General features: G+C 41.1%; 1 protein-coding gene across 2 annotated transcripts in view; it reads right to left on the reverse strand.

The window, feature by feature from the left end:
* Nucleotides 1–7,636, reverse strand: part of PDK3 (pyruvate dehydrogenase kinase 3) — a 52,347-nt gene extending 44,711 nt beyond the window's left edge. The window contains exon 1 of one of the 2 annotated variants that reach the window (XM_061355126.1): nucleotides 7,364–7,636. In XM_061355126.1, the coding sequence (XP_061211110.1) occupies nucleotides 7,364–7,469 (106 nt within the window). In that variant the 5' untranslated portion in view covers nucleotides 7,470–7,636. The remainder of the gene's footprint in view (nucleotides 1–7,363) is intronic. The other variant, XM_061355124.1, reaches the window with a different exon arrangement.
* Nucleotides 7,637–15,291: the final 7,655 nt, after the last annotated feature.

A 15,291-nucleotide genomic window follows, 5' to 3' on the forward strand; every position in this document is an offset into this window, starting at 1 on the left:
TAAATTAAGTTTCAGATTTTCAAGCACCTCCTTTTTTGTCAAAATCTAGTCCAAAGAAGGCAGTGCAACTATTTCTACCAGTTTCTGAAATAAAAATGTGTCCAACACATCCTTAGATCTTAAAAGAACTACAGAACCTATCCTATCTTTTTGTCTTTCCAGAAAGTGGTTTTGCCATCAATCCATTTCTGTTAAGCTGTATTCTCTATCACTTCTGTCACCTGATAAAAAGGGAGGGGGGGAGGTGGAAACAAAAACGCAAAGCATTGTTTACTGCCTTATGCAGACCTGGTGTTCTTGTCCTGTTTCACCAACAAGCATTCAACTGTCAGCTTAAACACCATATACAGCTTCAGGAAAACAATGCATGAGCATGCACACATGTACGTATGCAGTGTAACATCATCTTCCCTTCTGAGCACCTGAAAGCAGAGGGCTGCAGCAGCACCTATGGTCAGTCCAAAGACAAACAAAACACAGACTATGAAATTTTCTGCTGTTTAGAGACACAAAATCAGTCAGAAGATGCTCACTTGCAGGCTACTAGCTTACTCTTACAGGCAAGAAATGGCCAGTTAATTCACCTACTTAAGGCAGAATTTCCAATGCTTAGGACCAATCTTGTTCAACATCTTTGTAGGTGCCATGGATAGTGGGATCGAGTGCATCCTTAACAAGTTTGCCAGTGACACTAAGTTATGTGGTTGACATGCTGGAGGGAAGGAATGCCATCTAGAGGGACCCTGACAAGCTTGAGATGTGGGCCGATGCAAACCTCATTAAGTTCAACCAAGCCAAGTGCAAGGTCTTGCATATGGGTCAGGCACAGCTACAGGTTGGGCAGAAAAGTGATTCAAAGCAGCCCTGCAGAGAAGGACTTGGAGGTGTTAGTCAAGAAGAAACTGAACATGAGCCAGCAGCATGCACTCACAACCCAGAAAGCCAACCACATCCTGGGTTGCATCAAAAGGAGAGTGACCAACAGGTTGAAAGAGGTGATCCTGCCCCTCAACTTTGCTCTTGTGAAACCCCACTTGGAGTACTGTGACTGGTAGAGATAATTCTGTACATTACACACACCATCATCTAATACTATACGCTACTATACACACACAAATATCTGTCTTATCAGCTCAACAGTGAGTGCTAAAGTTATGACTCTTTCAGACCTCCACAATAATCAGTATTAGGCCTTATAAAACTCAATATTATGTACAGGATTGGAATACCACTGCCTGACAGACTGGCAGAGGTGCAACTGTTATTTATAACCTGTGACAATTCGCATCAAACAGGGGCTTCCAGCTACTTGCTGTGCTACAGCCCATTCAAAGAAACACATTTTTTATATTATGAAATGCAAACTTTATCCATGCTCAAATCTAGAGAATGAAGGACTGAATACAGAAAAGCAATAACCCCAAAATAATTCAAGAACAAAAGCAGGCAGACAACCCTGCTTGCACATCTAGCCTTCACTGTGGCAAAAGACTGGCCTTTCAAGGTAAAAACTGAGTAGTAAAATGCTTCTATCCCAGTGTTAGGCAAAACTCTACTGGAATTCTATTTAAAGCTCCAACAGACTCTTTTAAGAATAATACTGGAAATCCTGGAAAAGCAAAAAAAGATAATTCCATAGTATTTTCGTAAGGCTTAAAAGTAACTCATGTTTTTAAACTAAGGAATGTATTTAGCTTTACAAAATCAAAACAAAATACTCCACCACAATGTACAAATACCCACAGTGAAAAGAATTCCAGACATTAAAGGATCCCAACCTACCAATGACAACCTTAACAAAATTGCTGGTTAGAAGCTGAAGCCAGTCAGATGAAAATAAAAGACAGTAATGCCTAACTAGCATCCATCTTTCTGATCTGATTCAGTGCTCAGCATTCTATTGGTTAACATTCATGTTAAAACTTTTTTTTAAGGTGCATTTAAATCAAGCGTAACATTTAAGGTCAATGCACAGTACAATAAATAAAACAGCAATTAAAAACAAACAAAAAAACAAACAAAAAACCCACCCCACAGCTACAGGGAATAAATGGTAAGTAATTATTTAATAGTATCTTTTAGCTCTAAAGTCCGTAAGTGCCTTAGATACACATTCTGTTTCAAAAATAAAATAAAATAAAATAAAAAGGACACACTCCCCACACGCATACAACTTCCAGTATCTTTTTGTATAAAAAAGTCTTATAATAGTAATCTTCCATCAGAAAACTAATAATTATGTTTGGAGACATAAGATTGCTTTCAATCTCTACTTTCCTACCCCCACATCTTGCTGTTCATATTGTAACCTGCTAGCTTTTCTTTCAATGGCACATCTTCAGTTCCAGTGCTGACACTGCTGCCAGCAAGACAACATAAAGTGCAAACACTCCTGCAGAAACCTGATCTAATACCTCATGTACAACTGACAGCAACCAACAGCAATGCCAGCGCTTGGTTTATTCTTTGAATTGGTTCTGGAAGAGGCCTACAAGTCCTTAAGACAGGTACCACAAACTAAACCATTTCATAACATAACTCAAACATAAGTGCGGTGGATCCATTGCTCATGTTTTCCTCCAGCTATGCCCTGGGACACAGGAGTTCCCAAACTGCATGCACTCATTGTGATTATCTACTGCATGCTCAGCTGTTCACAGTACAGTGAAATTACTAAATTACAACCTTTGTCATATTTTTCAGTGCCAGTAACTGTAGCAGTTACCACAGATATTTTGATTATAACCTATGAAATCAGGATCTCCTAACCCACATTTCACAAGAAAAATTCACTGTGATTCACAATCTTCTATCTTAAGTATGTACTTTGTCCAAAGTCACGCTATATGGCACATGAACACTAACATATGACAAATAAGGAAGGGTGTCATTTTGTTAAGTTTCATCTATATGTGCAAAGAGCTAAGAAAAGCAAAGTTTAACCCCACAGGTACAAAATTCATGCAAAATATTTGAGACTTAAAACAGGAAAGGCTAGAACATAGTTAATTACAATTGGCCAAGATAGCTTCAGTACTAACCAAGCTTCAAAAGCACATGGTACATGTTTTTGACACAACAAATCTCAGACTCGCAAGAGTCTCAGGTACTTCATCAGATGAGCAGCAGCCATGAGGGTAATACACGAGAATAGTTGACTGGCATGCATTCACAATACAGCACTAGCGCAACTTCAAATGACTTTTTCATGCATGATCAAAGGATTACACAACTTATATTTCACCTGCATCTGTACTTAATTACCTATAAACTTTTCAATATAGCAAATCATTTCATGAAACATTCATTAATATCTTCACTGTCAAGTGAAGTACATCAACAGGACCCAAACTGAGTAGTTGCATAGAGCCTGCCAACTCTGGCAGGGTTCAGCATCAGCATGGCTGTAAGGGTTTTGGCTCACACCTAGCCCTTATCAAAGCAGGCGGTAGTGCAGGCAGAAGGAGCTTATATTTCTTTATTTCTTCCTTTTTTTTTTCTTTTTTTCCCCTCTAAATGCTAGGACACTCCTCAACATAGAAATTCCACTCTCCTCAAATAGACCTGTCTGATGTGTTATTTACTTTCCCCAGGCATACATGACCAATTGATTACCCATGTACGTAGTTGCTGTTAGAGACTACCGAGTACTCTGCATTTTCCTGTCACCCCAGAAACAACCTAAATTGAGATTCTGTATCAATATGTATCTCCAGTATGTGCATTTTTTTCCCCCTCAAACAGCCTAGCCCCAAAAGCATACAAAGATTAATGTACCTGAATGTTAAACTACACCTCTACTTACAAATGCATTTCAGAAAAGGTTATTTGGGTAATTATATCAGACTGGGTCACTTAGAAATGCCTGCACTTGGAAATCTACCAAAATAACTTCCATAGTGACTAGTTTGGAAATACACAGATGAATATAGTTGGTTGGTTTTCATTTTTTCCAAACCAGAATAATTATGGAGGCCTGGAAAAACATGGAGTGAACACGCTAGCATCAAACAAAGTCAAAACTTGTTTATATTAAAGCACACAGAAAAAGGTCATTCTTTTGCAAAGGAATGAGATTGCACAAGAATCTTGGGAAATGCACTTTGTAAGAAAGAAACGAAACAAACAGTATTCAAGAAGAGCATGCAAAGAGAAAAGGAACACACTGAAAAAAGCAGCACATAATCCAAGCAATCATACTTTGTGACAGACATCATAAACCCATGACCAAGTAACCGCTTACATAGTTATGGCAACTACAAAGATAGCTGCAAGCTCAACAAAGTCAATCACATACAGCAGAACATGATCTGTAGACACAAATAGGTCTCAGCTATAAAAACCAACTAAGAATCACTCCTTTAGGGATTGCTTTCTGCTTTGTTTCATAGGTTTTTAGTACCAAGGAGTTAGCTCAGCCAGCCAAGCTGTCTCTTGCAGTGATTTAATTACCTGAATTAAGGCACCTGAGAAAGTTTTAGAACAAACATCATTAATTTCTCATTAATAGAGACTCTACAGCTGCACTATGCACACAACTATATTCCATACAACCTACACTTAGCAATTAAAAAAAAGTTTAAGCTGTGTGTCAATATACCCTGCCACCATGTTTGAAGAGACTCTTCAGCCCACAAGAAACAGTTTTTCTCCCTCTGCTCACCAGGATTTTACAAAGAGCCAAAAATTCAGAAGCCAGCTTAGTCTACAACAACAAACACAAAAAAGACATAGACTATACCGTAGTTACATTATTGTCAGACATGACAAGGAAAAAAAATAATCTTTCGCCAAATAAATTTTGAATTACAGTAAGTGCAAATTCCTCTTTTAATTCAAGAAACGTACATCAGACAAAATCAGACTTCCGTGAGACAGTTATTCACATTTCCTTTGGGCTTATACTGTTTTACATTTGTAAATGTAAATTTACAATTGTAAAACAATTTATAGTTGTTTCTGTAACACAAGCACTACATTTAGGTAGCTCAACAAAAATATCATTTATAAGTGAGACATTAGGTAGCCTCCATAAGCTGACTACAGAGTCTTCTTCCCATCAAACATCCAGGCTAGGTAAACACAACTGAACCACACCTTGAGTATTGTGCTCCTCATGCTTGGTATATTTGCTCTCTTGAATACTTGTGTCCCGTGCAACTAGCAAATTCTTTTTCAGGTAATTCAGGTATAAGTAATGTAGAGCCCTGACACTGCGCATAAAGTCCAGGCTTCCTAAGCCTCAAGTGGTAAAACTTCTGTATCAACATCTTAAAGTTTGTTGCCAGTTTCTCCTCAAGGCCTCTGAAGTCTCCAACAGAACTTGAAGTTACCCAAAGCAGTCAATGCCCAGGATCACACAAGTTAAGTAACTACACTGGTTTTAATGTATTTGATTAAACTGCTGTAATCTCCCTGCTTGAGTTTTCCCAAGGACATGTCAAGAGGCCAGTAAGGTTCAATAAGATCAAGCTGATAGTTTTAGTAAGGCTGATGCAACATGGAACTACTAATCTTAGATATTCCTGGTGATCTTAGATGCCTAGATCAGGGGCATTTTCTTCTTCAGAGGTTTTAAATGTCAACAACTATATAGTTTCCTACCAGTCTTAAGACATGGCTACATTTAAATACATAGCCTACATACACGCAAGTTTCCATAGGAACATCCAGTGACAACAGACCGAGGCATGTCCAAAGAAACAGGGCTGGCCAGCCTGTAACATACCATTCTTACTATGGCCATTCCCGCTAACATAAACCAGGCTTAAAATCACAAAATAAGACTATTTCTTGCTGGAGAATCATGAGACGCATTTCAAACCACAAAAAAAAAAAAAAAAAAAAACAAACAGATACTACAATGCTAAAGCAAATGGCACTATTAAAAGGCTGCCATACAAGAGTCATCCAGAAGCAAGTAATAATGCAGAGGCAACCTGGACTGGTAGAAAGCCTTGCCAAAAAGCAAATTTTTGCCAGAACACCCAAGACATTAAAACAAAGGCTGAAATCTTTACACTCCTCTAGTCACAACCAAAAACCTACACAAACATTAATACTTCCCAGCAACAATTTACAAATCAAACTTTCAAACAGAAAATGGTAAAATTATTTGTTTACTGCCAAGACTAAAATAAAGATTAGGCTATTGTTCTGCCAATACAGACAAACATGGCATAAGGAGTACAAATGCCAGAGCATGGGAAGTACAGCAGCAAATAACGGGGTGAGAGAGAATAAACTCACTCATGTGAGTGGAGACCAGATAAGGAAAGCGTGGGTTCTAGTCAGGTTCTCCTTTTCATGTAACACAGGGCAAGGTATGACATGTTTTTTAAATGGTAAAAAGCCCTGTCTCACCAAGACATGGTAGCAAGCCCAGTGCTGGCTCTCTACACTTACAGCATTCTTTCACTAATACCATTACCATAAATGTGCAATTGCTTCCACTTTTAATCACCTTCTGGCTTAACAGTGCTGGCTCATTTTTGTCGGCCTGTACCTTTAGGGTAATAGTGGAATGAAAAAACACTATTTAGCTTCATGGTGTACCCATAGCCTTTATATTTACTCTACAAGTAACACTCCTACGCTAGTAAAATCTAAACAACTCTTGTGTCACAGGGCAGGAGCCAAATAACCTCTGACACAGATATGGGTTTACTGTTATTTAGATCAAAATGTCAGTTTTTAAGAGTAAAACAAGTCATTCCTGGTTTCAGTCCAGTGCTTCTGACATGACAAATGCTGTTTATTCATCAGCAGCACTTCCTAAAGCACATGAACTTTCCTTGAACGGGTCTCCTACACAAGTACTACCAAAGTTCACTCCCGAGGTTTAAGTAAACTAATCTCTGCATGATGGATTAAAATTTTAATACACAGGATCTGTAGCTTACTCCCTCTTTCAGCCGCTAAACTCCACAGACGTTCAGGATAGAAGCCCTTATTGCGACCCTCTTGCCCACAGTAGGCCCTGTCTGGTAATAACCCAAGGAAGGAGAGTCAAGCCTCCCGGCGCCTCGCCTCACTTCAGGACGCCGAGACAGCGCAGCGGCGGTATTTACCACAGGGTGCCGAGGACCAGGTACAGCTGGCTGCCATCACAGCCGCGCACACCACGGCCACACCAGCCGTCGGGACCTCCCGCAGCCAAGCCGCCCCCGGTCGTGACTGCGCACCCAGTGGCCACCGCAGGAGTGGGCCCCGCCGCCCAGGTGCGGGGCGAGGAGACGAGGCCTATCCGCCGGCCTCCGCCACTGGCCCGGCCGGGCCCTCGCCACCCCTGCACGGCAGGAGAGAGGGAGGGCCAGGCGACCCCCACCCCCCTCCCACAGCTGCTGCCGGCCCCGCCACTCACCGAAGTCGAGGAACTGCTTGATGGAGAGAGGCGAAGGGGAGAAGCGGGAGTAGTACTCGATCTGCTTGGGGATGGGGCTTTTCAGCAGCGCCCCGCACAGCCGCATGGCGCGGCACGGCCCGCCCGGCTCCTCTTCTCCGCCGCCGCTCCTCGCCTCTCGTCTCCCTGCCCGGCAGCAGCACTAGGGCGCTGTGACGGCAGCGCAACCCCTCCTCATGCTAGAGCAGCGCCCAGCCCGACGGCGCCCGTCGCGCTCTGCGGCCCGGCCCGGTGGGAGGGGCGAGCGGAGGAAGATACACACCGCCCCCCCCTCCCCCCCCAACCGCCGCCTGCGCGCGATCCCACACGCACACACTCCCCGGCGCACGCGCACGCCAGCGGAGGGAGCTGAGAAGAACAGGGGCGGGGGGGGCAGCTGTCGCGCGCGGCCCGCCCATCACCCCTTCCCAACGGCCGGGGCACCCTAGTGCACAGGCGCAGCGCCGCAAGGGGAAGGGCGGGGGCGAGAGGGTGTGGGTGCGCGGCGGTCGTGGGGAAGCGTCGGGTCTTGTGTCTCACACTGAAACGTAGAACCAACTAGGTTGGAAGGAGCTTCAAGTGTATCAAGTCCAGCCATTACCTCAGCACTGCCAAAATCACCACTGAACCATGTCAATAAGGGCATTGTCTGCACTGTTTCTGAACTTTTGAAAGTGATTCTGTTCACTCCCCTAGGCAACCTCTTGCAATACTTAACCAGAACATGGCGGGGTAGCCTCAGCGTCTCTCAACAGAGCCCATGTCCACCCTGTGATATTCGTCCAGTTGCAGGCATTGGGCTTGCACTTGGAATTGATCAATTAATATATCAGCCAGCCCATGAAATGTATGCACGGTTGGCTTTGACCTGAAATTCAGCCTTAATGGCATCAGTATCGGTATTCAAAGGGTTTTGCAGTTCACGTGAGACTGACAGAAGAAAGGCTGCCCTAATTTTATGTAACAAAGCAAGTTTTCAGCAGTGGAGAGACCAAGGTTTAAAAGTGGAAGGTTCCACCATACCCTAACATGAGGCCTACTACGGCTGTAATGGGGCCCAGCTGCATCTCATACAATGCTGTACTCCCATGAAGACAGTCTCCCAGTCCATGTCCAGTGTCTGTAAATACCTAGGTCCTGATATTACTTAAAATTTCCTGAAAAGTCCGATTTTATCTGAGAAAGTGCCTAAATACAATAAAAATTAGTTTTGATTGCTAAAATCAAAAGTGAAGCCGCATATTTGAGAGCTAAAATGTACCACTGAATGAAATCACCATCTATCTTTTCCTATTTTGCTATAATGTGGTTTAAGTACATTTATGACAAATGTGTCTGATGACAACTGATCACAAATTCCTTTATTCTGTGAGGAATTCAATGTAAACTTCAGCACATACAAGATAATATTTCTCCAATTTTATAACTGACTCACAGAAGAAGCAGATACTCTTCAGTTACTGAAAGCCTTCCTCCATCCTTCCTATCGTGATTGTGCTTGCAGAATTTGAGATTGTGAAATCCTGACCTAATGTACAGAGTAACATCAGATAGCTGGAAAGCGTTTTAAAATCACTTCAATTGCAGGTCATAGAAATGACCGCCTTGAAGAGGCATGTCATGTAATCAAGGCTGACAAAATGAAACATCTCCTGTAATTCTGAAGCTTTTTCGGCAGATGAGGAGAAGGGTTCTAAAACTTCTGTTATATACTCTTATGGGGTTTATTTTGTTTTCTCTATAACATAACTGAATTGATTTGCAGAGTTTTCTGGCAGAAAATAATACCAGTTTTTGTTAAAGAGAGACCAATGCTTCACCAAACTAAGATGAAAATAGCAACTTCATAGCATGATACATTGTCGTAATCTAAGCTACTTGATTTTGTATGTCTTTCTCATTTTTAAGTAATCCAAATGTGATTTCACTTCGGCCTCAAAAAACATCAGGACAGCAGTTAACTACTGAGTTGACTGTATAAACACAAAATATTTTTTGCAATGTAAACAGGGTCACAGCATCGCTTTATTGGGAATTTTTAAACCTGTATTAACTAGCCCAGGTGGAAATCGGAATTGATTTTTTTGCGTGCTGCTATGGACTAAAACTATTAACGAACACATGAGTGAAGTCTCTGGAAAACAGAGGTGTGCTCTTCCCATCAAATGGGCTCTTGTTAGCTTCTCTTGACACCAGAGGAACTGGTGAAGTAACCAATAGATTGAATTCTCTGAAAACTGTTCGTACACACACTTCAGACTAATTCAAATCCCAGACTCACCCAACCTGCTCTACCCAAGCTTATGTGTAAGAAGACTGCAAGACTTGCTTGAGAGAACATAAAATGCACATAGGTAATGCCGTGGTTGTTTTACCAATGCAAGATGTCAACAAGCACACACATAAGTGTAGTTCTTAAACAATCTGCCTGAATAAAGAGAAGTTAGTGGCATAACCCACGCTAAATAGAAAATGTTACTGGGGTAAGGAGACTTAAAATATAAGCTGAGTTTTGCTAAAAGCAGGATTTTTTGATGATTTGGATCTCTCATACCTGCCTCCTTTCCGCATTTCAGCACACATCTCATGCCGAAACTCTTCCTGCAGCTCATTCAGTGAATGCCTCCCTGAATTTTTGTTTGGATAAAAAACATTTAGAGGTGTGCAGGGAAGGAAAGATTTCCCACCCTGGAAGGATGCCCAATCCCTGCAAGTGTTTTTGGCCAGGCTGGGCGGGGCTTTGAGCAAGCTGGTCCGGTGGGAGGTGTCCCTGCCCATGACAGGAGGGTTGGAACTAGATAAGCTTTAAGGTCCCTTCCAACCTGAATCCAGATCATTCTATGAATCTGTGATCAGGTGATTTGCTCTTAGGAAAAGTTAATTTTAACACTGATAACACAGCGAACACTGCTGAATTTCTTGGGTTCTTAGCATCTCCCTTTTATCAAAGGTACTATTTTCATGTTTTCTAGTTAAATTCAAAGCTGGAATAACTACAAGTAGGTTAGGGGTCAAAGATGCCCCAGTTCTACATGGCCCTTTAGTATCCAGAACATCTTAGTCCACGTTCAGGTAAAAAAATGTTGGGCATGCAGGCAGTCGGAAAACTCAGCCCTTGGAAGTGAATTAGGGTCTTGGTATGAACACTTGCTAGAACCCTGCCCTGAGAACAAGCCCTACTGGGGAGCCCCCAGGGAGCCTCAGCCTTCACAGCACACCAACTCATCAAATCAGTTTCTGTTGGGTCATTGCTGTGACAAAGTAGGTAGATTATTTCTTATGAATAGTCAACTTTGCCCTAATTATTGTTCTTGGGTTTCTGTATTGGAGTGGATGTAAAATCAATGCTTCTGACTTACAAACCACGGAAACTCTGAAAGCAAAAAGTAGCAATACTGGGTTTCACTACAGAGTGATTCCATAAAATAGGGGATCTGATGGTAGAGCATGTTTACGTAACCGAAAGCTTTTTGGTGTTTCCTACCCTCAGAAATGTTAAGCACTGGCTGCTTCCCACTGACTTTGGTGCTGGTATTCAAAAACTGGCTTCCCCTAGTTTTGTGGTTTGTCTATGTTGGGGGCATGTACCCTTAGTGATATTGTATATGGAAGAGCCTTTGCTGCTCTAAGTATGGTATTAGTCTTTAACATTAATTCAGTGGAGCCACATGGATTAAAAAAGAACACTTGTATGAGTAGTAGTCAGAAAATTAAGTTACTGGAAAAGAAAGGTCTTGCTAAATTTGAGTTTCCTTAGCACTTACTTACAATTAGAGATTCACTCCTACAGAAATTTGTAGCAAAACTTTGGACAATTTAGAAGACACATTTTTGTTCCATTTTCAGCTCGTGTTCTTTGCTGACATTTATATTACATGCACCTCTGTTTTCAGGGATCAAAGCTTTTGCATTTAATGTTTCATCCAATTAAGATTTATTTGCAGCAAAAATTTCAGATTGTTAAAACACCAGAGCCATAATCTCCTTAACAAAGCTTGTTTTTCTTCACTGGGTAATGTTCAGTAGGTCTGTAAACTAGCTGCAGGGGATTCAGCATAATGAGCTTCTTTGTATGGATGTCAGAGGAGGGGAAAAGGAATGTTAAACTGTAAACCAAGAAAACATGGTTATTAGTGTTTTCTAGACACACTGACTTCATGGAATTCATAGTAATTTTTTCTTTTAACCAAAAAACCCTCTATATTGAAGTTATTGTAACCCCTGTATCTTAAAGTTCCATAGCATTCATTGAGAATGGGTATAATACAATTGAAACACTAACAATGATAGTAACCAAATAACAGTTATTTGGAGAGAATTCACACAGAGAATTATAGTCTTGAAGTACCTTTTACAAGATGACAGAAAAAAACCTGCACAGAACAGGAAAAACTATTATAGGGTATTGTGATGCTTCATACAAATTCCTTCTGTTCATAGCACTATTTTTTCTCAGTAACACTGCTGTATTTTCCCACCTGCCATTATATACTTTCAAGGGTAGGTTCAAGTAGTAGATCATGTAAAGCCGCGTTCAGAACACATGGAGTTAGAAGGGGATGAGGTTTCTTAATGAAGCTTCCTAAATTTCAAATAGATTTGGTTTTATTTTTAATAATTTATCTTTTCCTAGTATTTATGAACTCAGATGGGTAAGTTTGGATGGACTGTTACTCATAATGGTCAGAAAACTGGTAGCACTCAAAAGCATGAGTTTAAAGTAAATATGGTCATTACTTTTGAGAATGCACGTATGATATTAGATTCTGTTACTATCATAGTCTACATTTTCAGCCATTCTTGTCTATTATCCAAGAAAACAAAGTTTCTTTACCAAGTTTTTTTTTTTTTTTTGCCAGTAAAAGCTGGTAGTCATTGCATTTAGTGTTCCTCATCCTAGTCAGGTGACCACTAAATTTCTACAGTCTTTCTACATGATCCAACAGGGACTTTCAGAAAATATGTTCAGCAAATCTTTGAGTCAGGAAGTTAAAGAAATTCTTTACTTGCTTTGTAAATTAAAATACCATGGCTGTCAATGCTTCTAATTAGCTGGCTGAGATGTGACAGGGGTTTTTAGAGTACGCCTTTTACAACTACTTCAGTTAAAAAACTATCCTCAACAATTTGCTTTAGAGTAAGTAGAACTCTATCTCTACTTGGTGGTGATGTTGCGCTCTATCTGATGATACCATCTGTTTGTCCAGTATTGGTGAACAGAGCTACAGCATTCTTTAATAGCCCATAAAATTTTCTTCTCTGGGGAAAAAGAAGTAGGAGATTTTATTTTGAAATTGTTAAGGCACACAGGAGAGAAAACCCTTGCTGTTGAGACAACATAGTAAATGCAGAGAAGAGTTTACCCACTTCTCTTGGCAGTGAGGAAAGCTCACTTTATGAGTTCACCCATTTTTATTTAACACTACACCATTAGCCACAGTGTTTCCTTTTGTTTCATGGGTGTTCCTTTCTCTTTCCCCAGCAAAGTTTCACACATGCCCCTTTCTCAAATGCATTTGAGGGGAAGGAGAACAAGTCTGTGGGCGCTGGTCAGGAGCCAGTCTTCATGGTTGTCCAAGTGCCCTGCCAGCACCCCAAAGGTATGAGAAGATTTCTCAGTCCCGTGCTCCTGAGGCAGGAGGGGTTCTTCCAGCAGGCAGGTAAAAATATTGGTGAGGTGAAAAGTCTCGTTTTAACCTAACAAAGAGGGTGAAGCAAAGTATCAGTTATCAGAAAGGAACAAGGAAATGGTCTAGGAGGAGTATCCTTAGTGCCATGATACTTGGTTCTTCCTGTACCGTGAGAGTGACCATTGAAACAAGTGATGTAGAGCTACGATTGGGTGGCACAGAACCATACTAGAACCACATAGCCTTCCCCACAGCACTATGTCTTGGTGCTCATTTTACCATTCAAATGTACAAAAACCCACAGCCAGGTCCTGACTCGCATCTAAAATGTGCAAACCTGAATCTAACCAGCAGTAAGTACATGTCTGCCAAGAATTTATATTCAGTCTTCTCTTCCAGAAATAGCTTTCAAGAACACCAGCTGAGGAAGAGTCACTAGATATACGTAAGAAATACATCTTTGAGTTTTGTACTAGATCCTTTAAAATGGGATTGATGACCTGCTTGGAGGAGGACAGCACTAGTTTCACATTAGTAGGAGGGGAGTGCCCCTGACAGAAGTTCCATCTCTTGATAATGTTTTTCTTCCCTTGCTGAAGAGTCTCCTAGGGGGAAGTTCAAAGCTTTCTTTCAGTTCGAGTTGCTGTAACCACAGCCTGGCATTCCTTTATCTTTGGAGAAAATCATCTCAACACCTTTTTGTTTGCAGAAATTGAAGCCTGCAGGGGCCTTGCGAGGAAAAAGCTGAAAAAGGGTTAGATCTTGCTACATGGAATGCGCCATGCAGCAGAAGTGCTTGTATTCTTAGATAAATAGAAAAACCTCTGCCATTTACGGGAATAGATTTGAGTCATCTTGGCTCTGGAAATCCTCAGCTGGAGCAAAATGGACTTTCTGTCCATTTTACATAGAACGTTTGTTTTCTGTGCACTTCAAGAAGAAGCTGTCAGCTTTGTCTGAAAATCACCATAATCTCACAGGAAGTAATTCGCATTTATGCTGGTACTTGACATCTTATTGAGCAGGCTGGAGGACCGGAGAAGGATGTTTCCAAAGGCTTTCATGCCTCACAGCTCTGCCCTGTGGACTGTCCTGAAACTGATGCTTTTTGGTTTCACTGCAACCCATAAGGTGAACTACAGACTCCAGGAAGCATCATAGTTTTTATAGAAACAACAAAACACTCTTCTTTGAGAATGCACCCATTTCATGGGATTCTTTAAACAAAATAATACAGAAGTTGTTCTCCAGAGACAACTGGGAGTAACTGTCATGCTTGGCATTGTGGAACTTTCTGAATGTGAAAAATATTTCAGAGTGTAATTCCTGCTCCTAGGCTGCACTTTCCAGAAGTACCTGTGTGCCAAGAGACAAACCAATTAAGAAAAATTCTGATTCCAAATACACTCTTTGTAATTAATTATCAGCCATTTTCCTCTCAAACAAAAAGGAGATGGTTTTGGGGAAGAACAAGTGCATTTTCTGATTGCCTCCTCTCCCAAATCTTGGCAGTAGAAAACGGGTTGAGAAGGGCCTCTGTTCCAATAGCAGCTCTGCCCTCTGGGGATGCAGTGATACATTACATTGCTCCTCCACATCGATCTGTCTCCGTTTCGCCCATTACGGTATTTCCTTGTATCTCATGCACAAAATGCCAGATTTTTTTTAATTCAGTGTCGTATCAAGTGCTTTTCTAAAATCAATAAGCGTTACATGCACTAGAATGCCTTTATATAGCACACGTGCAATTACAGTGGGTTTGGGTATCAGGTTTGTCTGACCTGGTATGTTTTATTAGCCAATGGTTCTTACTGATCACTGGGCTTTTTCACTCTATAGATTTACACATGAATTGGTGGGACTTTTAGGCTTAACTTGAGCCCATGGGAAGTTTAAACTAATGACTGTAGTTTCTCCAATTTCTGTGTTAAAACTACTTTTCCACATTTTTTCAACCAATAAGCTTTTATTGGTCCCATTATCATATATATATTCAGTTTATTTATTACTGATTTGGAAGTGCACAGTACAGAAACTGAACCGGTCTGCATAGCACAGGTTAAACATCATCTTTGGTGACATCTTGGACTTCAAATACACTTTTGCACCTTCTGCTGATACTACTTTTTGCAAGATTCAGGAGTTCCCCTACACTGTAAACTTCAAGATATATTTTACTTGATTTTTCTGCAGTAGTTTGCAGACTGTAGCTTATAGAATGGTCTAGAGGAGAAAACTGGTCTAGAGGAGAAAATTGGTCTAGAGAAAACAGGCAAGTAC

The sequence above is a fragment of the Neopsephotus bourkii genome, unplaced genomic scaffold (assembly GCF_033783945.1).
Source record: "Neopsephotus bourkii isolate Nb327-2 ecotype Australia unplaced genomic scaffold, CSIRO-AGI_Nbou_v1 NB_780, whole genome shotgun sequence".
NCBI classification, from domain to species: domain Eukaryota; kingdom Metazoa; phylum Chordata; class Aves; order Psittaciformes; family Psittacidae; genus Neopsephotus; species Neopsephotus bourkii.